Source organism: Oreochromis niloticus, linkage group LG4 (assembly GCF_001858045.2).
Source record: "Oreochromis niloticus isolate F11D_XX linkage group LG4, O_niloticus_UMD_NMBU, whole genome shotgun sequence".
NCBI lineage: Eukaryota > Metazoa > Chordata > Actinopteri > Cichliformes > Cichlidae > Oreochromis > Oreochromis niloticus.
This window is the reverse complement of record NC_031969.2, coordinates 5,311,507-5,337,424: the sequence shown is the minus strand read 5'-3', so window position 1 is coordinate 5,337,424 and position 25,918 is coordinate 5,311,507. Positions and strand designations below refer to the sequence as shown.

Sequence of the window (25,918 nt, the reverse complement as noted above, 5' to 3'; positions counted from 1 at the left end):
TTGCAGGAGTCTGGAGCCTTTTCAGTTTACATTAGGCAAGAGGTGGGGTACCTCTTACCTCCAGGGGAGGCTGCCAGTTTATCACAAGGCTAACACAGACACAGACAACCATTCTAACTCACATCCACACCTACGGCCAATATAGAAACACCAATTAAACATGGACGTCTTTGGACTGTGGACAAAAACTGGAACACTCGGAAAAACAGAAAAAGAACAGACAAACACAGTAAAATGTGGTAGCTGTGGCTCAGGAAGTAGAGTGGCTCTGTGGTTTGATCCAAGGCTCCTCCAGTCTGCATGTCAAGGTGTCCTTGGGCAAATGATTGAACCCCAAATTGTCCCTGATGTATCCCCTGGTATGTGACTAAAGAATAAAGTGCTGTATGAGTTTGTGTATGTGAATGGGTGAATGTGGCTTGTACCGTGAAAGTGCATAGGTCTCAGAGTCGTAAAGCTATTTAAGAAGGAATCCAAAACATACAAAGTAGACACAAAAACTGGCCAGTGTGCTCAGATAGATCTTCTAAAAGAGTGCACATCACTACTTAATTAAGGTCTCCGTATAGTTGTAGAGGAGCGGAATAATGGGACAGTCAAAGCAGGCATGAATGAGCCTTCACGCTCAACATAGAAAGTGCTTTAAGAACTGAGATTTTGGGAAGAAAATTATAATTTGATTTAGCTGGATTAGGACTAAATCACAGGTTATTAATTACCCAAAGCAAAAAAGTGCATAATCATAAAATCTAGTTTTATGTTCTGCTAACATTTCTGCTTTATACAGTGTGTCAAGATGGAAAACTAACTTTTCTTTGCCGGCATGTGTGCAATACTGAGTGTGTAAAGCCATATGCAGAAACCTGTGTGAAGCGCAACAGTGCATGTGCACTCATCAAAGTGTGTTTTTCTTCAACTAATTGCCGAGAGCTTGGAGTCAAGGCTCAAGGATAAGATAAGATGGCAGAAAGCAAATGCTGCTGCTGTCGGTAAATAACCACGCAACTGCAGCTTTCCTTCCTCAGAATCCAAGTTTTCCTGTTGGTCCGTGCATCGAGTGAGTGACCAACTCTGAGCTATTCTGCAAAAGAGAAAGAAAGAAGATACATTATGAAATTTCAAAACTGAATTGGCATAAACTGAAGCAAAAGAAAGTATTTGTGAGGGAAGCATTTCCTTTTCCCAGTCTTGAAAGATAGGCTGACTTTGTGCAGATACAGGTTTTTTTTTGGGTCCGACAATGGCGAGAAGCATCTGGTAACACTTCTGTGTAATTGCTGCTGAGAAACCCTGAAGATCTGAGAGGAGAAGAAAATTCCAACATGTTTTTCCTCCGTCCTTCTCCTGCCCCATTCGCCGTGTCTTGGAATTTCACCGGAGTTTGGGCAAAAACAAAAGAGACGGGTGTTCTAAGTGGAAAAAAAAAGAAAAACTCTTGGATGAAATACAAGGAGGGTGTTTTTCAGCAGCTTTTCAGGGTGTGTGCACTCAGGGGGAGATTTACAAAGTGCAGCCGTGACAAGAATTAAGTTGGTACCAATTTCTTTTGTTGCAGTCACTGCTCCTTCTAGTGCCACGCTAACTGAAAACAAATGATTTTAATGAATAATTGCTCAAACTTGAACTGATGTCTTTCTGTGTTTTGGCAGCACTGTGAGCAAGCAACGTTCTGAGGTTTCATTACTACCTGTCATTTATACAAATTGGGTACTTTTAAGATTTTTGAGTGTACTTTTCAAAAATATGGTTATCTTACTTGACAAATGGACTACTAAACATAAGAAGTGAAAAAATGTCTGTTACTCTTGTTTAACTGCTCATAAAAACAAAATTTTTTAACATTTTTGATCAATTTTTTAAAAATATATAACAGCTTTTCGTCAGTATATTATAATGTTGTTGCATTGCATTAATAGTTTCACAGAAAGTCTCCTCATCCGCAGAATGATAAGCGTTGTGCAAGTTTTACAATATTGTATATGCATTTGATTTTTTCCATTAGTCCTCGTGCAAACCTTGTTTAAAACTAGCTAAGTAACTACTGGTTTAAAGAGCTAAAAGTTTTCAGTATGAAAAGTCTTCATTATTTATTGCCCATGGTGGCATTTACACATTTAATTAATATTGTACTTTTTTTTTCTTAAGAATTCATCCTTTGAGGTAGATGGGTGTGTTGAAGTCCTCAGACTGAATATTTCTCTATCATTTGTCCCCACTGACCCATGTAATCACTCCTGAACCAAAGTACATGGTTTTCACTTCAGTAATATAATTTTTTTTTATTGTTATGAAACACTAATCACTAATGTGCCTGCCTTCCTGGGTGTTCGGCTGCTGTTCTTTACAGCGCTTTCCCACGCTGTCAATCTCAATGCTGACATCATTACTCTAGTACAATCATCTTCTCGCCCGCCTTCTTTGAGCCAATCAGCCTTCGCTTCACATGGTTTAAATCTGTGCTCTTCATCATGCTTCCTTTCAGACTCTCTCTTCTAAATGCTATCACCGTTGGGATTTCATTCTGCTGTGATGGGTCACTGGAGTCTAATCACCAAATACATTCATTTCTCTAACTCAATAAATCATCTTGAATTCTTCCAAGTGATCTCTTCTTATAGAAACTGCTGGTGAGGATAAATATAAATGAACACAATTGTTCCTTGAATCCTTGCCAATGATGATATTCCTGTAGATATAGTAATATTTTGAATTTTTATATATTTATTTATTTTATTTTTATTAATTTAATTAGATATTTTTCTTAAAACTCTTATTTTGAAATGAGTCATAAAGCATTTACGAGAAAGTACTGCCAGGTTCTAACTAGTCACTCCTCCATTTTCTTATCCGGGTGCCGGTCACAGGAGCAGTAATCAGTAAGCATCTAAAATCAGAGACACTCAGATTTTCTTTTGCCCTAGCCACCTACTTTAGCTCTTTTGAGCCTAGGACATTCCCAAGCTGGCTGAAAAGACAATCACACTTGCATGCCCAAAACACTTCATTTAGGAAGCACCCAGATGTCATCCTAATTGCTCAACAGACCAATACAGCACCCCCATAACTACAGACAATGACTACAGTTCTGCCTGTCAATCTCCCACTCTACTGTCTCCTACCTTGTGAACAAAGACCTGAGATACTTAAAATTCTCCATGTCCTTCCCTCAGCTTTTCCCTCAGCACTTTTCCAGCTAAGAGCCATGGCTTCAGACTTGGCTACAAACCACCCCAGTGTGAGACGGGGGTCCAATGAAACCAAAAGCTTGTAGACTTGGAGACAACTAGAATAATCCAACTACAAGAAAATGAGTCCACAAAGAAACAATGTTAAGCTCTAGTTTCCATAATGACAGCATGAAAACTGTGTAGTCTATCCATGGACTAATGTAATTAATACAATGCAATAATGTAATGTAATTACTGAATTTGAGAAAGAGAAAAACTTTGAAGGTCTTGCTTAGCAAAGTAAGAGAGGACCAGATGGTCCTACAGAAAAAACTGTGCATATGTCTGTTAAACCTTTCTGCAGTTCTATAGAAAATATGATGTGAAATCAAAGACAGCACACCAAAAGCAAGAAATCTTATCTTATTTTAATTTGGATGAGTTCTACTTTAAGGTAATCTTCCCGTGTAATCTGCACTGCTCCCAGCATGGCTGTTTATAGGTCACGCTGTGGAAGTTCTAAATCACGTCCAGTATGCAAGATGGTTAAGGCACAGGAAGAAATGCTGTAAATGTTTGTATCAATCTCATACCAAGTAAATATTTTGCCAGTACCAATGCTGATACTTCTAACTTAAAAAGGCAGGTTTAGGGGAGAACAGTGTGTCATGACTTATGAGACGAATCATCAGTCTGCAAATTGTGAACACATTTAAATGACCCCTATATCACTGTGATTTTTACTTTCTATAAAAACAGAGTTTTTCGGAGACGTGGAGTGTGAATGTGTCTATCTCTAAAGGACTTTGGGTCAACTTTGGTTAGAAAAGCCTCAATCCTATTGTCCTAGTATCACTTCAATAATAATGTCAGCATTGGGGTTTTTTTTTTTGTTTTCTTTTGTTTCTTTGTTTGCCCTCAGTAAAACTTTAAGATCCTAACCGAATGCAATCAGAATATACAATTTTGGTGGTTTAAAAAAAAAAAAAAAATCATTCATTCCATTGTTTCATTCCATTTCACTGATACCCAACAATAAAACAGAGTGGGGAGATAGGGGTCTTTTTTACTCCGGAGTAACATATCCTGTGACTCGATCTGACGGGCTGTTTAGCTCATAATCTGCCTCGTAGTGACATTTTAATCATGAGATCACACGGTTGGACAAAGACTAGACCTGCTTTCAACACACACAGACACTGACCACACACACACACAGATACAGCCCGCAATCACCAAAATAAATACTTTGTGCCCACACCTAACCACATTTCACCAACATAACCAACCACACCAATGAGCCCACCCTGACTCTGCATCCAAATCTGCCAGCCCAACTGACTCTAATTTACTGTTTCAAGTCTCTGTGTGGCACCAGGGTGGCAGAGTGGCAGGGTGGCACCACTGGGGATTTGTGGGTGTCTCCGCTGCTGGAGGGGGGAGGGCGGCATGTGCCCACAAGCTGTCTGCTAGGCATCAAAGACCGCTTTCATTTTGTTTGGTGAAAAATGCTGATTTTTACACACTGTCACTTCTACTGAGAGCTTTGGGAATTACTGTTCTTAAGATGGGGTTTAACCCGTTATCACTTTTGTTGTACAGTTGCCAGAAATCTGCATGAATGCTGGCAAGAATGTTGATACCTGTTTTTTTGCTTTTCAAAATGGTATTTATAGCAATGGAAATGCTAAGATCTACTTAGAGAAAAGAAGAAAAGAAAAGGGTGGTCTTTGGAAGAGAGGCCGCGAACCACTCAAAACTAACAAAGAAGTATCTCTAAAGTTCTTATCCAAAATAGTTAGTTTACCAAAATGACAAAAATGTACCTTATCCTCCAGAGCACTAAAGGGAATTTAGTGCTCCGGCATCCGGCAGGATGTACGATTTAAAACTTCATACAGAAAGAAAAAACAAAAAAGAAGAAAGCTGCTGTTCATTTCTGATATATGCACATTGGTGCTGGTGCCATGATATAGCAGTATAGGATCCCAAGAACATATGGCCATGTTTAAAAATCAGACAAGACCGCATAAGGAGGTAGAAACTTCCTAAGATTACTAGAAGATTGTAATTTGTGGACCTTTTACTAGTACCTGGGGAAACCTTGAATATACAGTGTGTCATATATTTGTGACAGGACCAAAAGCTCACCCCATCTGTCAGTTTGACATGTCATAATGTCAAAATACTAAACCCAAGACAAATAAGGCACTGTATGCATGCTATAACGAACAGTATGAATGTGTGTTTGAATGCAGCTTGTTGAGGGAATATGCATTTGAGTCTGTTTACCTTGTGTGTTGCATTTTCTTTGCTTTTAAATACAGTTTGGTTAGATTTACACACCAAGTTTAGGAAAAGATCATATCTTTTGTTGACACTTTTTAACCCTGCTGATACATAAAGGTCCCCGGTGCATTCAGATGACAAGCGTTCCTGATCAAGAGTCCATATGTCACACACTGGGAGTTAGACTGGACTCAATATTGGTGAGGCAGCAATAGTTAGTAAATCTCAGGTCTACTGAATCCATCCTACTGAAGACAATTACATTGTCTTCAAAGTGGTAATTCAAGAATGGGGACCATGTCTGCGAGTCTTCAGAAATCACAACATTCCTCCACAAAGATTGATTGATGTAGTTACTGCATGACAGTAATTTAACTTCAAAGTAACATGAACACTGTATAATAGACACAATACAAACAATCAACCAGCAATTGGCTACTGGCCAAGTTCCCAGTTGCTGATGCATTGGAGATAAGTTGTGCTCAGTGTTGCAGACTGACTCAGATTGTTAGCAACATGTTGGCAATCTGTGTTAATACATTAGATAGCAGTTATTTGCAAACCATCACCAGTCTGTGTGAGAATGATTGCAGCCAGTATGAGTTGGATCGTAAGTGTTTGAGGACAGCGTGTTCGACCTTTGGGTGACCTGTTAGTCCCTAAAAGTACTTGGAAACTATCGCAGAATGTGAAAAAATTCAGTGCGGTCCTATTTTTACTGTAGTGTGACTGAACCATTGGCTTATTATTTCTTAACATGAATTTTTTCGGCCATCAATTTGTCATTAATGCGACAGCAGAGCCAGTGATCACTGAATATTGCAGATTTTATATCGACTCCAAATAAGATTTATAGATTGTATATTTCTAACTCTGACTATGGAAAGTAAAACATTTATCAGGTTGTCCACCAGTTCATAAATCACTGATCAATGAACAATTTATTAATCGAGTTGTAATCTTTTGCAGTGATGGAAAAATGTGTCACACTGTAAATATATGATGTTGAACAGCATTCAATCAATATCTACAAATTTAAAGTTTCAACATCATAACTGCAGTTGTTGTCACCTGCCGCCTGTCTCTGTCCAATTACAGCTGAATGGTTTAAATGCAAACCATTCAGCTTACTAAGCTAAATGAAAATCTGGTTGGATTCCAGCTTTAATCTGTTAAAGAAAATTCCACTTTTCATCTCTCTCTTTTTTTTAAAGATATGATGGTCAGTACTGACGCAGATTTACATTTCAGGTCAGCTGGATTCAAATTGAGGCTCTGCTCTTTACTTATTCATTGCCCTTATAAAATCCACTGTGGTATGGAGCTCAACTGATAATAGGTGTTTTTTTCATTATGCATGTGCTTAACTTGGGGTGACCATACTCAGAGTAAACTTTCTGAAACAGGGCCCTGTATAGTTTGTCAGTTGGTGCTGTAACAGTTTAAACATTAATGTTAGTGTTCCATCTTTAGCGTGGGTTGTAATTTTGATATAATTAAGTTAGTTGCCATCTGTTCCACTGTTCTGGTAGCGCTGTGGGAATTTTTTTTACCTTTGCTACTGTTACTGTTCTCTTTTGACAGCGCTGACCTCCATCTTTTACACAGGGTGACTGAGCACATGCTGATAATTCCCTTGATTAGAAAGACTTGGGTAGGAAGTAACAAGTTTTCACAATAAAAGCATGAATGTACTAATTAATTACTTCTGTATAGCTTAGCTTTGAGTGTATATGCTCTGATGCCAAGCAAAATATTAAAAACAACCTACCAGCAATATGATTCCACAACAAAAACACTACAGACACATATACATTTTCAGTGTGGCCGTCTTAAAAGACCAAAATCTGATTTTATAACCTGAAAGCAGAACCAGCGCCCAATGTTTTCAGCTGCCGAAAAGTCACAGGTGTATAAAAATATTTATATGTTTTTTTTCTTTTTCTTGTTTATTAGCAAATGTTCCTTAAACAGGAGCAAATATTTGACTGGTTGGATGACTTTCAGGTGTAATTACTAATTATCTTTTGATCACTGATTAGTATTTACAGTACCAGGATGTAGAGTTAAAACAAACTACAGTGTGTGTGTGTGTGTGTGTGTGTGTGTGTGTGTGTGTGTGTTGATGTAAATAAAGTAACATGTCACACTGCAAGATCTGGCTTCTTCAAGTGTTTTAATTTTTCGTGACCTCAATGGTATATTAAATTATATATTGGTGGAAACCTCAGATTCTCTGACATTTCAAAACTGTTTTCATGACTAGATATTAGTAAGGGTAAGAGACAATGTAAGCTGGAAAAATCAACCTGGCATTTAAAAATTTTAAGGCACCCAAACTTAGTAGTTTGCTCCATTGACCAAATATTTCATATTATAAAAACTTTGTGTCTGTTTTAAGCTGAAATATATTGATTTTTCTTATTTGTCTGTGCTTTGGATGATACAGTTATTTAGCCATGACCAAGTCAAAATTAATACATACTTTTAATTACATTATTTTAAAAGAACTTTATGATCAAAGCTTAAAAAAATATTCAAATTCATTAATACTTACCCCTGACACGAATAAGATTTTAGATCACATTTAGCCATTTAGAATATTAATAATAACACACTTGTGTTAAATCTATATGTTATATTGGAACAAATTTCTCTTGTTTACAGTCTAGTGTGTTTAAGGAACATGAAACTGTAGTACCGAAGAGAAATTGCCCCATTACACCCACTGTTGATGGATCTGTACACACACAAACTGCTGCCTGTCTAATCAGAGATGCTCTAAAGCTCTAATTTTATCTGCCCTCTCAGCCTCAGAAGGATGGAGGACCACTTGCACTCTGTGATTAAATGACTGCCCACACAAACAGACAGACACATGTGCAGTCAGGCAGACAGGTAAGAAACAAGCAGGGTAAGCATGCAGGTGGGCAGAGACAGACAGGTTTGGTCTTCATTACTACAACCGCAGGCTTTTGGGGTAAATTAGTGTTTCTGTGTGCTTGCACAAACAGGAGGTCTTTACCTACAGTAACTGGAGGATTGTTGCAGTGAAACGTGTAAGGTTGTACAAAGGTTCAGAAAAACCTTGTTTTCTGCATCAGTGTGTTACAGATAGAAAAGGTGATGCAAATATGGTGTATGGGCAAAAGTATTTGGCCATACTGCTTAATCACTTAATTAAAATAATGCCATTGAGGTTGTTTTTCTGGAGTTGGCCTGGTTCCTTGGTTTCAAGTTTCAGTGAAGGGAAACTGTAATGCTTCAGCTTACCAAGACACTCGAGATAATTCTAAGCTTCCAACTTTTTTGGAACAGTTTGGGGAAGGGCTTTTCCTGTTTCAGCATGACTGTTCTCCCGTGCACAAAGCACTTCATAAATGCTCCGGAGCCAGCCAGTCAAGTTCTTCCACTTTGGTTGATCGGCCAGCTCAGAGCCCTGACCGAAACCCATCAAATACCCTTGATGTGAGCTAAGACAAAGATTGGTGTCAGTCCCTCCTGGCCAGCATCAGTGTCACTCACACTCTTCTGGATGAATGGGCAAAAATTCCCACAGACATAATCCAGAATCCTATAGAAGGCCTTCATAGAAGAATCCAGGCTGGAACAAATGCAAAAGGGGACCAATTCAAACTGGGATGTCAACAAACTCCTGTAGGTGTAATGTCTAGGTGGCCCACTGCGTTTTTCCATCTAGTGTATTTTAGACCTTTTTAGGTTATATTCTAGGATTAATCTATTTTCCTCCACAGAAGTTCTCTCAAAGTGGGAGGAATTTTTAATTGAGTCAGTCTCAGTCTGAATACTCTGCATGGTATGCACATCAAGTCAAAAGGTCAAACTTGTCTGGACATGAATTATTAAGAGGAGAGCTTAAGTACAACTCCCAAGAACCAGTTTAAAGAACCTTGGTGCCAATGAAGCAATGATGAGGCTTACAAGTCACTTAACTGAGCCGTTAATAGCAATCTATTGACTCCCTTAGCTGTTATTTTGGGAAGTAACAAAAATGCAGAACATTGTTTTGCTAACTTTTACCCAAGTTCCAGCATATGCCTCCTGGAGTTTGTGTTTTTTTCCCTGTATGCTGATCCCCCAATTATCATCAAATCATAAATCAAATCACAAGTTTGCCAAAGAAATGGTGAACTTGAGACTAGAGACTACCAGTATTTTGGGTGGTTTTGCTAGCAGTCCTTTACATCAGTTTCACATGGGAAGTCTTTACATAAACCTTTATGAACAAAACATCGTCACAAACAGTCCTGATGTAGAATTTTTAAGACCGATGTTCGACCAATATTTGATGATTTAAAACTCTGATATGTTGGCCAATTATTCTTTTCTTTAAGACACACAACACACACACAAATTTCCCTAACATTTCTTATTCAGAGCAAATCAGAAAATCATATTTTTTAGCTTTACAACAATTAGTTCATTCAGTTCATATTTTAACAGATTATATATTTATATTACTATATAAAGGTTTTTCTATGGGAAGACAAAACACAATTGCTAATCTATAGGAAGAGCTGAAGAAATATGAAAGTTATTTGACATTAAAAATATTGATCACAAACTCAAAGGGACATTACAAATGATGGGGTCCTAGTTATTAATTATTGAGGGACTGTTTTATGTACCTAAAAAAAAAACCCTACATGCACATAACCTTAAAAGTGGTGCACAAGTTCTCCACTGCTAGTCAAGTGAAACTAGTTATGGTCACATGAGGATTATAGTGTTATATGTTATATGTTTTATATATACAGTTTATTGACCAGTTATAATTATTTTCTTTATTATAGGATCTTCTGGCTGATGTCTGGCTTTAAATTTTTTTTAAAAATAATAGCTCACAGAGACATATTCACAGTGCTTGTTCTGTTCAGCCAACGGCTCACAAACAGCTATTCATAAAAGCTCGATTTATGAAGTTGGAGCCATAAAAAATTTGACATTTTTGCACTGAAATGAACCGAATCACTCAGGTTATTTTCTGTAATAAACACTTAATAAATTGAAAGATCTACTGACACCACTGTAATTTCTAACATATTATGATACTGTAGAAACTCTTTAAATATTCTGTATGAATAATGGAGGATCCAGCTACCTACAAAATACTAAAAATAATCTTCCACCAGGAGTTGAAGTGTATTTATTTGGCACATTTGTTTGATTGAGCATTCTTGGCTACATCCCTGCTGAGAGATTTGAGCTCTGCGAGCTTTAAATTGCTCACAGAACCAAACGTTTGTCATTTTCCAATTCTTCAAAAGCAAAACAATTTTATTTTAGCACAGAAAAAAAACACATTATAGTTTTGTAGTTTTATGAAAAGATTTTAATGAGTTCAAGATTCTTAGTGAAAATACTCTGTATGAACAATGATGAGTAGACTGAGAGTTCCACACTTGCCCTCATCTACAACTAATTATAACCTAAACTCCAAACTTCAAACTGCTCCTCAGAGTAAGGGCAGGGAAGTGAGAACCAGATAAAAATGCCTCAAATGCCAACAATTTTGTGGTACATGTATAATGACAATAAAGGGCTATTCTATTCTATAACCAGCCACAGTGTTTCTGCCACTGGATTCAAGGTGTTTCATTGATTTGCATTCTTTTTGAAGTAACTTTACTTCACACAACCTCAAACTTTAAACTTTACTTCAATATTAACACTGAAAACACGTTTTTTGTTTTTTTTTTTCATCTGGGTGTTCGTTTTGGGGTTAGTGGCTCCCCTACGTGTGACACTGTAAATGGGTTTATGTGCCCATGACAATAACAGAAGTACATATGAACACAAAATTAGAGACACACTGACTAACATTAATTTTATAGATCTGACTTAATTCCAGTAATAAGCACTATTTGTTCAGAGTTAATCTTTACACATCAACTCTCTAAATTATGGAATATTGCTTTCTGCCCCAAAAGGAATTGTGGTCATCAGTGTCCCCATAGCATGTGTAGTACATACACATAGCTACTTGCACACATACTACGGCCCCTGGTGTCTACTGCCCTCTACTGTTCATTCCAGTAGTTACATTGAGAAAAGACAACTACCAGCAAAGACAGTTCAATTCAGATGCATATTGTTTTGATGAGGTAGATTCATATGTTCAGTATCAGCATGTTTGATGAATTGAGCATAACTAGTACTGGACTCCATTAGTTTTTGAGTATATGACCCAGTTTCAGTTAATTGTCTTTAACTTATATCTTTAGTAGTTTAAGCTGGTTCTGTCTGTACCTCCCAAAAAAATAAATAAAAAAATACTGTACTACGTTTACTGTTATCAACAATGCTGTATGATTCATTTTTTCACTTAAAATAATGCAAGTGGTACTGTTAAGAGTAAAATACAATCCTGTAAGTATCTGAACAACTCCTCTTGCTTAAGGTTTAAAGCAACAAGTTCTTCACTGTGATTTTTATTTAATTCCAATGAAGAATCTGATGATATTTGTGCCTTGAGGCGACTGTTGTTGTTTGGTGCTATATAAATAAAATTGAATTGAATTGAGCTGAATTTGATGGGGGCTAATCCACTATGTAATAGATCAGTAGAATTCAGTGTTTTGGTTTTATACAAAAAACAATGTTAATAATACACAACACATTAGTGTCTCATCAGCATAAACACTCATATAGTCACACGAAACATATTCAGCTGCAATGTAGAAATATGTAGGGATACATAGTCCCCATATTATAGAAGATTTTAAATGCCTACATAAAAAGAAAGATACAAAGGGAAATATAAAAGTCTGATATTTAGTATATCTGAATAACTGAATGAAGTGATTGAGCTGTGAATTGTGTTTATCAGTTAAATTTTACAGGAAAATATGAAAGTAAAAAAGATTTTTTTAAATTGCATTTTGTATTGTACTGTATGGCATTTTAAAAAAGAAAATATTTACACATTTCAACTATTCAGTACAACATCTATATTCTGAAAGAGTAAGACTTTCCCAGAATAAAATGTAAGACTACATATAAGCTGCATTCAGTGTAAGACTACGTTGTCTTCCTATGAATTGTAATAAGTATGAAGGAGGCAGAACTATCCACTTAAAATACAAGTACATTAATACTTGAGTACAGTCTTCTAATACATTTATTTATTTCCTTTTTTACCCTTTCCAACTGCTACAAAGATATTATTATAATAGCAATGTTTATTTGTAGCAATTTAATGATTTCATGAGTGTTCCCTATCAAATTATGTTATCAGTTTAACAAATGTTTCCAAGGAATATTTTTTAACAAAAACAAACAAATTTAAAAAACAAGGTTTAAGGTTTGGACCCTTTTAAAAACATGTTTGGGTGTCCGTTGTGTAGAAGAACTAGAAGAGTTACACATGAGGAAACTGTCCATCCTTCACCCTGAGGGGGGACAGAGGAAGGAATGTTTTCCCCTCATACAAAACCTTTGATCTCACACCCCCTAATCACTTCCTGAAGATTATACAGTACGTGCACCTCCGCACTGCCCACACTGAGTTGCATGTGTTTGTGTGCGCAGCGTGTGTTAATGCCTGAAGGCAACCAGGGCAGATGCAGTCTTCTAGCCTGATGACAGACAGAGATAGGGAAGAAACAGAGACAGAAGAATGATGTCATCGTTCATCAAAGAATGAAAACCAGGAAGACTTTTAAACACATTTAGCAGTCGTGCTGAAGTGCATAAAATGTGTAAACTAAAACTAAAAAGAGTCAGCACATTTTTACGCCACAAACACTTGGAAAAGAGTTGGAAGTGCTGGTAAAGTCATTTAGTCCAGTCGTCAGTATGACTTTGGCAGGTCTTCATACTATTATGGTTTGTGGGGGCAGTGAAGGCATCTCAGGAATAGCAGAGTCAGAACTGAGGATGCAAAACTTAGTAGGACCTTTGCAAACTCCCACTGTGTGGCTATTAAAGCCACCAAAGGACTATTAAGAAACAAAACACAAACAGAACTACTTTAAATGACATCAAACCAAAGCAAAGCAACCACAAATATGAGCTGTGTTCAAAAATTCCCCTAGAAAAAACAAAAACAAAAAACACATATATGATATAAATGTGGTTTCTATCCTCTGTGCAGTGGTCCTGTTAAGATCATCAGTGGTTATAAGAGCTGAGATTTCATCTGGTTCTTTCCACCTGAACATTCACTGAGTTGTGCGCCATGAAACTGTGAACATTCCAGAGTTTTTAAAAAAGCGTGTTTATTGGAACAGAGGTGAAAACATTTTTTAAAAAGCCCATAATTTCAGCTTGTTATTGTTTTTGGACAACATTAAAACCACTTGTTAAATCTTGTGTAATTTCCTCTTTGGTGCTGGGACATTGCAAGATGACCCTTAGGATCCTGTGGCTTGCGGTCTGTGCCAGTGGGACTTTTTTCATTACATCCTACAGTGGCTGACTGAGGCTGACTTGATTTACCTGTATGAGTACACAACAATCACCTGCATGCGTGAAAAACACTGACTGAAATTAAACCACTACTATGAAGTTAAAAGTGGATCAAAACTACTACTCGGAAGTTTCATGGAAAAGTGAAATTTCTTCTTTGAAGTTGGAGATCGCATTAAATATAGGGTACATAAACTTAATCAGAGTACAGTATCAAATCAGTTAACTTTCTGGGATATTGATCTTGTAATTTAAGTAGCAGAGGGGGGTTGTTATTCAGTTTCAGCTGCTGTGGTGTTAATGAAATTAACAACAGTCGCACTAAAGGGGCAACAATGAGACAACCCCAAACAGGAATGGTTTTACAGGTGGAGGCTACTGACATTTTCCGTCCTCATCTTTTCTAACTGTTTTTTTTTCTCCAGTTTTACATTTGACTAAGGTCAGTGCCCCTGTGACTACTGGTAGTATGAGGCCAAACCTGCACCCTGCAGAGATTGCACAGAAAGGTCCAACTCCTCCAAGATGGCACATCAATATGTGATTGAGCACTGCAAGAGCTACAAAATGACCTTCAGCATGCCACTCTAATCAAACAATCAGAAACAAACAAGCGTGAGGCCCTCTGTTGGGCCCTGTGGTAAATGGTAAATGGACTGTATTTGTATAGCGCTTTACTTAGTCCCTAAGGACCCCAAAGCGCTTTACACTACATTCAGTCATCCACCCATTCACACACACATTCACACACTGGTGATGGCAAGCTACATTGTAGCCACAGCTGCCCTGGGGCGCACTGACAGAGGCGAGGCTGCCGGACACTGGCGCCACTGGCCCTCTGACCACCACCAGTAGGCAACTGGTCAAGTGTCTTGCCCAAGGACACAACGACCGAGACTGTCGGAGCTCGAACCGGCAACCTTACAAGAAGAACTGCCAACTCTTGAGCCACGATTGCCCAAGAGTTGGCAGACATTGCTCAATGTCCAATGCCCAACTGGTCCCCTCACATACAAAGGTTAATTATGGAGTTCCACTGGGTTTTGTAATAAGACCACGCTCATTCTCCCCACTTGAATGTTGCTGTCCAAAAAGTCGTCATTTCCTATTAATAACTGAATAGGCCTGTCAATGTCATCAGATTTGCCAAAATTTTAATAACTGGCAAAGAAAGTTCTCATCAACACTTCATGTCAAATCCATATCAATATCATGTTCACACAACAGTCATGTGTCTAAGAAAAATTAAAAATAAGAATAATAATTTTGCACCAACAAGATTCTCAAAGGGCTATTAGCCAGAAACTTGACATGCCAGGCAAAATTTGAATTTTTTCATAAAAAAATCTGTGGAAACTGGAGTGGAGTCCTTAAAAATATCTAGAGTAGATGAACAGTATCTGAAAGTTATTTCCTTAAGAAACACATATCAAGCAAAACCCTAACACGGGACCTGAGCGATGCACGTGGCCTTTCAGTTGATCCATGAACTGTTCACAAAAACCTCTCAGAAATGTTTGCAATGGTAGGGTGAAGTCATTCTTAAGGAAGCAAAAAAGGCAGAGGTAAGCCAAATTCCACATGAGCTGAACTGAAAATCAGTGACAAGTTTTATGCAGTGAGTAATTCAAGTTTGAAATTTTCAGTTCAAATTGTCACCAGTCTGACCAGGAAACAATGCTGCCCCTGCGACCTGGCCCTGGATAAACCGGAGAAAATGAAAGCTCAACAGAAACGCAAACTTAAAAATATAACTGAGAATGCAAAACTTTCATACCAGACCCAACAACCATGAGAGATGTGAGCTGCCTTAATAGGAAATGGCTATAGGTCCCTTGGAATTGTCATACTTTGTAACCTTTGGAACCTTCCTCTGCTGTGCTTGCAGAGAAGAACATCTGGAAGCAGGCCTGACTGAGTTTGTAGTTCAGAATAAAGTGACACAGGGGCAGGTCTTAATAGATGCCTATAAAACTTCTGTAGCAAGCAATGAAACTATAGATAGGCACATGTAACTTTTTTTCTTGTACTCTTGGGCCACAAAAAAGTGACTGCTTCTTTTTATACACCCTCATATGGAGTTTACTTGCAGGCATTATGGTTGCTTTATATCCCTTTCTGGACAGGTTGTGGCTGTTTAGGACATCACATACCACATCATTTGAGCACAAGAACTAAACTGGATACTGGTGGATGCTGTAGCTCCTGCTCATAGTACTCAAAGACATCAACCACACTGTTGCTAAAGAGCTGGGTTACAAAACAGTACTGTGCATATATATATATATATATATATATATATATATATATATATATATATATATATATAGATATATATATATATATATATATATATATATATAATATCGCCAAGATGGAAGCCTTCCTTCAATTCAAGGTCTACAATATACTGAAATCATGATCTTTTCTCTCTCCTCTCCATTCTTTCATGCTCTTTATTAAAAAAAAATGTAAAAAAGCAGGCTATTCCAAGACTCCATGATATCAAAAACAATGAGAAGTAAAGCTTTTTATGCATTTCATCTATTATCATCATTCCCATTTTCTTCGGCTCAGCAGCATGACCTTATGGAGTTTTCACACCTATACTTTGTTTACACCAGTCTGAATCGCTTGATGAGTTTGTGAACTTGTACCCTTTTCCCATGGTTTGATTGTTTTTCACAGAGAAGTCTGAATCTTTAGGACCAAGTTAGTACTTGGCTTTAAAAATGTAAATATAATATTGGCCATATTATATTTACATTATCAAAGTGAGATGATTTTAGTCACATGAACAACATTAGCTAATTGTTATTTAATAGTTGACCTTAATCTTACAGAGAATGTGATGATTTTATGGATAATTAAAGTCAGTCATATATCCACAAACACAACAAGCTGAAAGTCAGTGAATGCTGCTCGGTTTGCGGTCCTGAATATCACGGCACAAGCAGGATTCACTGCACTGTTAATGTTCGCTATGTTATATTGCTGCCTCTGTTCGGTGGTGTCGAGCCAAACGGACTTTAACGTGTGTTTGAACGAGCTGACGGTTCACTCGTTAAGCTGAAAGAAAGATGCTTTAATCACAGGAGTCACACATGTGTCCACTGGACCATCTGGGAACTCTTCTTGTTCAGCACTCGTAATAACACAAACACTAAATCCTCCTTCTCTTGTGCTGTTTTGTAGCAGTGTATACACCTGAGACTGTCACCTGTCTGTCTGTCCTGCACTCTCTCTCTGTTTCTTTCTCTCTGATTGTGGAATAAAAGTATGAACATGTATTTATAAGTTACACTTGTGTTTGAATCCTGCAGCTTATCACACATTTGATTTCCATGTGTGACAACTGCAAGTGTCCAGAGTGAGGACAGACTGAGGGACCCACTGCTGCACATCATCTGTGAGGCTTTGCACCCCTGATGATCCACCAGAACAAACTCAGCAGTGTGTGAGGAAGAGGAGGAGGAAGAGCCAGCAGCAGCTGACAGACGGAGAGAATAGACAGACTGTTCCCTGTTTGTGAAGGACTGCTAGGAAAGTTTAACATAACTAATTGTCTGTCCTGAATCAGTCTTATTAGGTAATGTTCAAATAATGTTATCATCCCAGTGTTTTCAGTGTGGGAGAAAGTACTCAGGGCCTTCAAGTTACACACTATGAAAGGCAGCAACAAGTTTAATATTCAGAAACCTAAAGTATGTATCAGCAGCAGAATGGAGCTAAAAATAAATGTTTGTTTCAGTTCTATGAAGCTTTGAGTATTTTGGATTAGTAGCACTGCTGTGTTTGTTGCATCATATTGCTGTAATTGTTTATATGCTTTATATATTCTGAGCTAAGTTGATCTATAGTGTTACATCATATTCTATAAGGATGTTATGTGTTTGTATACTTTCTGCCCAGTTTGACCCATTTAGCAGAAGTCAGCCTGTTTAAGGCTCTGATATCTATTCTGTATGACTTAAAGCAGTTATGACATGGTCTGATTTTCTCACCCAATAAAGGGATATTTAATATATCAGTCTACTCTTCATTGTATCAGAAACAGTTATCACAGCTCGGACATTTTCCTTTTTACACATGTATGTAAGGATTGAGCCAAATTTAGTAATGCAAACATATTAAACGAACAATATTTGTCTCTTATATATAATACATCTGTATATACACTGTCAAAGATACTTGTCTTTGAGTGAAGATTTAAGGTGATAGGAAATATAAATAACTGCAACTTGAATCTTTGACCCAGAGTTCAAGCTCACTGCTGTAATCTGACAATAATATTGGCCATATTATATTAACATTACCACAGTGAGATGATTTTAGTCTCATGAACAACATGAGCTAATTATTATTTACTAATCTTAAAATGACTGTTCAGTACAGAAATGAAGCCCAACAATCATGTTTTACAGTCCCGTGGTCTCAACTAATCAAAGTGATGTCATGACAAAAATGAATGACCAACAAAACATTTTTTCTCCTTCATTTCTGTCAAACAAAGCTGTATGTAACGTTTCTCGCGGTTAGTATCATGGTTGCTAGGCAACCTGAGCAGCACGACGAAGGCTAAACCGTCCCATTTCACAAGCCTCTCACTTCCGCACTTTTCGTACTTATAGTACGCACCATACGTAGTACGCGTAGTACGCGTACTTCAAGCGTGCAGACCCTTAATTGGGACACAGCCTCAGACATGTGAAGCTAGAGACACCGGCAACCATAGTCAATTGTCTTCCAGGGGCCAGAGCAGGCGACATTGAAGGAAATTTAAAACTGCTGGCTAAGGGTAAACGTAAATACAGTAAGATCATAATTCACGTCGGCAGTAATGACACCCGGTTACGCCAATCGGAGGTCACTAAAATCAATATTGAATCGGTGTGTAACTTTGCAAAAACAATGTCGGACTCTGTAGTTTTCTCTGGTCCCCTCCCCAATCAGACCAGGAGTGACATGTTTAGCCGCATGTTCTCCTTAAATTGCTGGCTGTCTGAGTGGTGTCCCAGAAATGATGTGGGCTTCATAGATAATTGGCAAACCTTCTGGAGGAAACCTGGTCTTGTTAGGAGAGACGGCATCCATCCCACTTTGGATGGAGCAGCTCTCATTTCTAGAAATATGGACCAATTTATCAAACCTCCCAAAATATGACTATCCAGAGTGGGACCAGGAAGCAGAGTTGCAGTCTTACACGCCTCTCTGCAGCTTCTCTCCTCCTGCTACCCCCCCAAAAACCCATCTCCATTGAGACTGTGTCAGCTCCCAAACAGACAAAAAACAAACTAAAAACCAGCAATAAACAACTTAAACATAAAAAATCACAAAGAAAGAACAATACAGTATCCACATCTGAACCAAAGAGTAAAACAGTGAAATGTGGATTATTAAATATTAGGTCTCTCTCCTCCAAGTCTCTGTTAGTACATGACTTAATAATTGATCAACAAATCGATTTACTCTGCCTTACAGAAACCTGGTTGCAGCAGGATGAGTATGTTAGTTTAAATGAATCAACACCCCCGAGTCATTCTAACTACCAGAAATCTCGAAGCACAGGCCGAGGGGGCGGTGTGGCAGCAATTTTTCACACCAGCCTATTATTCAACGAAAGACCAAGACAGACTTTTAATTCATGTGAAAGCCTGATGCTTAGCCTCGTCCACCCCAGCTGTAAAACTCAGAAACCAGTCTTACTTGTTATCATCTATCGTCCACCTAGGCCTTACACAGAGTTTCTCTCTGATTTCTCAGACTTTTTATCTGATTTAGTGCTCAGCTCAGATAAAATAATTATTGTGGGTGATTTTAACATCCATGTAGATGCTAAAAATGACAGCCTCAACATGGCATTTAATCTGTTATTAGACTCAATTGGCTTCTCTCAAAATGTAAAAGAACCCACCCACCACTTTAATCACACTCTAGATCTTGTTTTAACGTATGGCATAGAAACTGAACATTTAACAGTGTTTCCTGAAAACCCTCTGCTGTCTGATCATTTCCTGATAACATTTACATTTACAATAATTGATTACACAGCAGTGGAGAGTAGACTTTATCAAAGTAGATGTCTTTTTGAAAGTGCTGTAACTAAGTTTAAGAATATAATTGACCCACTGTTATCATCTTCAATGCCCTGTACCAACATAGAGCAGAGCAGCTATCTGAACGCTACTCCAACAGAGGTCGATTATCTTGTTAATAATTTTACCTCCTCACTACGTACGACTCTGGATACTGTAGCTCCTGTGAAAACTAAGGTCTCAAATCAGAAGTACCTGACTCCGTGGTATAATTCTCAAACATGTAGCCTAAAGCAGATAACTCGTAAGCTGGAGAGGAAATGGCGTGTCACAAATTTAGAAGATCATCACTTAGCCTGGAGAAATAGTTTGCTGCTTTATAAGAAAGCCCTCCGCAAAGCCAGAACATCTTACTATTCGTCACTGATTGAAGAAAATAAGAACAACCCCAGGTTTCTCTTCAGCACTGTAGCCAGGCTGACAAAAAGTCAGAGCTCTACTGAGCCAACAATCCCTTTAACGTTAACTAGTAATGACTTCATGAACTTCTTCAGAAACAAAATTTTTATCATTAGAGAAAAAATTACCAATAATCATCCCACAGATGTAATATTATCTACAGCTACTTTTAGTACCATCGATGTTAAGTTAGACTCTTTTTCTCCAATTGATCTTTCTGAGTTAACTTCAATAATTACTTCCTCCAAACCATCGGTGTGTCTTTTAGACCCCATTCCTACAAAACTGCTCAAAGAAGTCCTGCCATTAATTAATTCTTCGATCTTAAATATGATCAACCTATCTCTAATAATCGGCTATGTACCACAGGCCTTCAAGGTGGCTGTAGTTAAACCTTTACTCAAAAAGCCATCTCTAGACCCACCAGTCTTAGCTAATTATAGGCCAATCTCCAACCTTCATTTCATATCAAACATCCTTGAAAGAGTAGTTGTCAAACAGCTAACAGATCATCTGCAGAGGAATGGCTTATTTGAAGAGTTTCAGTCAGGTTTCAGAGCTCATCACAGCACAGAAACAGCTTTAGTGAAGGTTACAAATGATCTTCTTATGGCCTCTGACAGTGGACTCATCTCTGTGCTTGTCCTGCTAGACCTCAGTGCTGCGTTCGATACTGTTGATCATAATATCCTATTAGAGTGATTAGAACATGCTGTAGGTATTAAAGGTACTGTACTGCAGTGGTTTGTATCATATCTATCTAATAGACTCCAATTTGTTCAAGTAAATGGAGAGTCCTCTTCACACACTAAGGTCAATTATGGTGTTCCACAGGGTTCAGTGCTAGGACCAATTCTATTTACATTATACATGCTTCCCTTAGGCAGCATCATTAGAAGACATAGCATAAATTTTCACTGCTATGCAGATGACACGCAGCTCTATCTATCCATGAAGCCAGGTAACACACACCAATTAGTTAAACTGCAGGAATGTCTTAAAGACATAAAGACCTGGATGGCCGCTAACTTTCTGCTTCTTAATTCAGATAAAACTGAGGTTATTGTACTCGGCCCTGAAAATCTTAGAAATATGGTATCTAACCAGATTCTTACTCTGGATGGCATTACCTTGGCCTCCAGTAATGCTGTGAGGAACCTTGGAGTCATTTTTGACCAGGATATGTCCTTCAACGCACATATTAAACAAATATGTAAGACTGCTTTCTTCCATTTGCGCAACATCTCTAAAATTAGAAATATCCTGTCTCAGAGTGACGCTGAAAAACTAGTTCATGCATTTATTACTTCCAGGCTGGACTACTGTAATTCTTTATTATCAGGATGTCCTAAAAACTCGCTGAAAAGCCTTCAGCTAATCCAAAATGCTGCAGCAAGGGTACTGACAGGGACTAGAAAGAGAGAGGACATTTCTCCTGTTTTGGCTTCCCTTCATTGGCTTCCTGTTAAATTCAGAATTGAATTCAAAATCCTGCTCCTCACATACAAGGTCTTAAATAATCAGGCCCCATCTTATCTTAATGACCTTGTAGTACCATATCACCCTATTAGAGCACTTCGCTCTCGCTCTGCAGGCCTACTTGCTGTCCCTAGAGTATTTAAAAGTAGAATGGGAGGCAGAGCCTTCAGTTTTCAGGCCCCTCTTCTGTGGAACCAGCTTCCAGTTTGGATTCGGGAGACAGACACTATCTCTACTTTCAAGATTAGGCTTAAAACTTTCCTTTTGCTAAAGCATATAGTTAGGGCTGGACCAGGTGACCCTGAATCCTCCCTTAGTTATGCTGCAATAGACGTAGGCTGCCGGGGATTCCCATGATGCACTGAGTTTTTCCTTTCCAGTCACCTTTCTCACTCACTATGTGTTAATAGACCTCTCTGCATCGAATCATACCTGTTATTAATCTCTGTCTCTCTTCCACAGCATGTCTTTCATCCTGTTTTCCTTCTCTCACCCCAACCGGTTGCAGCAGATGGCCCCGCCCCTCCCTGAGCCTGGTTCTGCTGGAGGTTTCTTCTTGTTAAAAGGGAGTTTTTCCTTCCCCCTGTCGCCAAAGTGCTTGCTCATAGGGGGTCATATGATTGTTGGGATTTTCTCTGTACCTATGAAGCGCCTTGAGGTGACTTTTGTTGTGATTTAGCGCTATATAAATAAAATTGAATTGAATTGAATCTGCAGAAGTGCTTTTGTACCATTTTACAAGATTTAATGATGAATTACAGTTTTTCCCAATTGTTTACACACTGTACTACAAACACAATGACTACAACATGTAACTGACGCACCAAGCCCCTGAACCAATTCTACTAAACTACAAGCACAATTCCTGCTTTACACTCAAATTGCAGTTTTAAAACACACTTTTTTTCAAAACACTACACACAATTCTCTGCAGTTGGCACAATTTTCATGAAGAAAATCTGTTGTTTGCACAAGAAACACACTGTCATTCAAAATTGTAAACTCAGTTGCCCTACTTTGCATACTAACTCTTCACATGGGTAAACACCTTTCACACATAATTGCATTTAAGAAATCAGAGCTTTATAAAAGGGCAACAGGTGAGCTCTTCTGTTTTGGCGCAATGGATGCCAACATTGTGTCTGTAGTACAAGTAATTGTGTGGAAGCAATTGGGAAAAACTGTAAGCACATCAGTGTTCAACTGGTTCTTATAAATGTCTATTCATGTGATGGTGTTTATGTGTCATTTGAAAACAAAACATTTTGACAAGAAATTACATTGTTTTGAATGTAGAGTTTCATTTTGCAGGAGAATTGAAGGGTTTTGCCCATTGTGTGTGTGTTTTTTTTTAATTTGTGTGTAGAGTTCTGACAATATGAGGCATGCTTTCAGGAAATGTATTTAAACAATTGGGAAAAACTGTAAGACCAAGTGAAAGTTCTCTCTGATACAGTCATAAATCACTGGACAAAAGAAGTGCCATGGCTGTGAATCAAGGGGAAAAGAGAAGCACACTTGGCTGAATCAAGACATTTCTTCTTCTGCAGACCTATTGCACCTATCAAGGAACAAAATCATGTTGTTGTAGCTCACTCATGTTTTCAGCATGCTTGTCTCCAGAGATCTTTCTTTTACAGTTTTTTCTGAATGCTTAAACCCTAACTGTGATTCTTATAGCACAATTTCTAAAACTATTAATACTTATAGCAAAACCACTCACTGAGTTTGCAAAACTAAAAGCACAAACACTGCTTTGCACTCGGTTTGCCATTTTGTAACACACACTTTGCAAAACTGTAGGCACAATTCACTGCACAGCACTCTTTTTGCAGAACTGTAAACACAACTCACTGCTTACACTCAATTTCCAAATTTCCAACACACTCCTAGCAAAATTATACACATGTATGGCTATCATTTACACTATTCTGCCAACTGTCTGGCACACTTTCACATGTGAAAACTGTTTTAGATCATTAGTCCACTTTGCAATCAGCCTAAGCACTATAAACAGGCCACAGGTAAGCTGTCAATGTGGAGTACAATGGAAGGAGCAGCAAGAGTGAGAAGAGTGAGAATCAGAGGAGGCCGAGGGAGAGGACGTGGAGGTGAAGAAGTAGGATGAAGAGGACGACAAGGACAAGGAGGTGAAGTTAGAGGAAGAGGACAAGGAGGAGCAAGAGGACGACGAGGAGGGGGAAGAGGAAGGGTAAGAAGAGTAAGAAACAGAATAACTGATGACATCAGAGCTACAATAGTGGACCATGTCATCAACCATGGGATGACCCTGAGGGAAGCTGGCCAACGGGTTCAACCTAAACTGAGCCACTACACTGTGGCAGGCATCATTAGGACATTTCGAAATGAGAATCGGTAAGTACTTTGTAGCACTGCCATACTCTAATGAGAAACACAACAGTACCATACATGCAAAAATACTGAAATTGTTACTTTACAGAATTGCTAGACGTCCAGATGTTGGAGGCAGAGGCAGAATGTTCACTCCAGAGGAAGAGACCCATATAGTTAACATGGTGATTGCCAATAATGCAATAAGACTGCACGAAATACAGCAGCGCATAATTGATAATGACACCATCTGTCAAAATATACACAGTGCAAGCATTTCTACACTAAGTCATGTACTTGCGCGCCACAGAATAAGAATGAAGCAAATTTACAGAGTTCCTTTCGAGAGAAACACAGAACGTGTAAAGCAACTGCGATATGACTATGTGCAGGTAAGCTAGTGTCATTGGTTCTGAATGTGGAAGTGCATACTGTAGTGCTGTGCATGGGCCTGATGTGTTGCATTTGTTTTGTCTTGTCCAGAGAGTGATGGAACTAGAAGCAGATGCAATGGGACATGAGCTACTTTTTGTGGATGAGGCCGGTTTTAACCTCAGTAAAACCAGGAGACGTGGCAGGAACATTATTGGACACCGTGCCATCATCAATGTCCCAGGACAACGTGGTGGTAACATAACCATGTGTGCAGCTATAAGCCAAAATGGTGTTGTTCACCATCATGCAACCATAGGCCCATACAACACTGCACACATTATTGCATTCCTGGACACCTTGCATGACATGCTCACTGTTCAGAGACCAGAGCAGACCCGATATGTCATCATATGGGACAATGTTAGTTTCCATAGGGCTGCTTTGGTCCGCAACTGGTTTACAGACCACCCATCCTTCATGGCACTCAACCTCCCTCCATACTCTCCATTCTTAAATCCCATCGAGGAGTTCTTCTCTGCCTGGCGCTGGAAAGTGTACGACCATCATCCTCATCAACAGGTAGCCCTTTTACAGGCAATGGAGGAGGCATGTGGAGATATTGACCAGGCATCATGTCAGACCTGGATACAGCATTCAAGGAGATATTTTCCCCGGCGCCTTGGACTGGAGGATATCGCATGCGATGTGGACGAAATTTTGTGGCCGGACCCAGAAAGACGACATGATGTAGGCTGATTGTCTTTTTTTTCCCTTTTTTTTTTTGTGAAATTCCTATTTTGTGTTCTGACTTTGTCTTGGTTTTGATGAGTGTGAATAAACACCAATACTTGAAGTTTGGATCCTTGTATGTTTACATGACACTATGACAAAAGTGTGACCTCAAATTGACATCTGTACACAGAGAATGCAAAAGCCAGATGTGTTTTGTATTCATACCATCAGTGTGCAGTTGGCGCATTGTGTGCTTAGTAGATGATGGCTTGTGTGTACTGTTTGATACGAAAACACCATTTTTACCAAGGTGTGAAGAGTTAATCTAGCTGTGTTCGCTTTTGCAAGAGAACTACAATGTTTTGATAATTGGGTGACAGGTTTTCTTATTTGTGTGTAGAGTTTTGCAAAAATAGCCAATAGTTACAAAAAATGTGCTTAAGCAATCAGAAAAAACTGTAAGCTTTCTTGGAGACTCCTGTGGAGTGAGAATTCCTGTTTACACCGAGAATTTTAATGCTGCATAGGGTAAAGTCATCCTGCAAGAACATCTTGAGCAACAAAGACCTATTTGGGTATGTTGTTACAGTTTTTTTCTGA

At 38.5% G+C, this 25,918-nt stretch overlaps 1 protein-coding gene across 1 annotated transcript; it reads left to right on the top strand.

Moving 5' to 3' along the window:
• The first annotated feature begins 24,474 nt into the window (after positions 1–24,474).
• On the top strand, positions 24,475–25,389 carry LOC109201791 (uncharacterized). The gene is made up of 2 exons (XM_025906650.1): positions 24,475–24,603; positions 24,695–25,389. Exons 1-2 carry the CDS (start codon positions 24,529–24,531, stop codon positions 25,340–25,342), a joined length of 723 nt encoding a protein of 240 aa, XP_025762435.1. The 5' UTR covers positions 24,475–24,528; the 3' UTR covers positions 25,343–25,389.
• Positions 25,390–25,918: the final 529 nt, after the last annotated feature.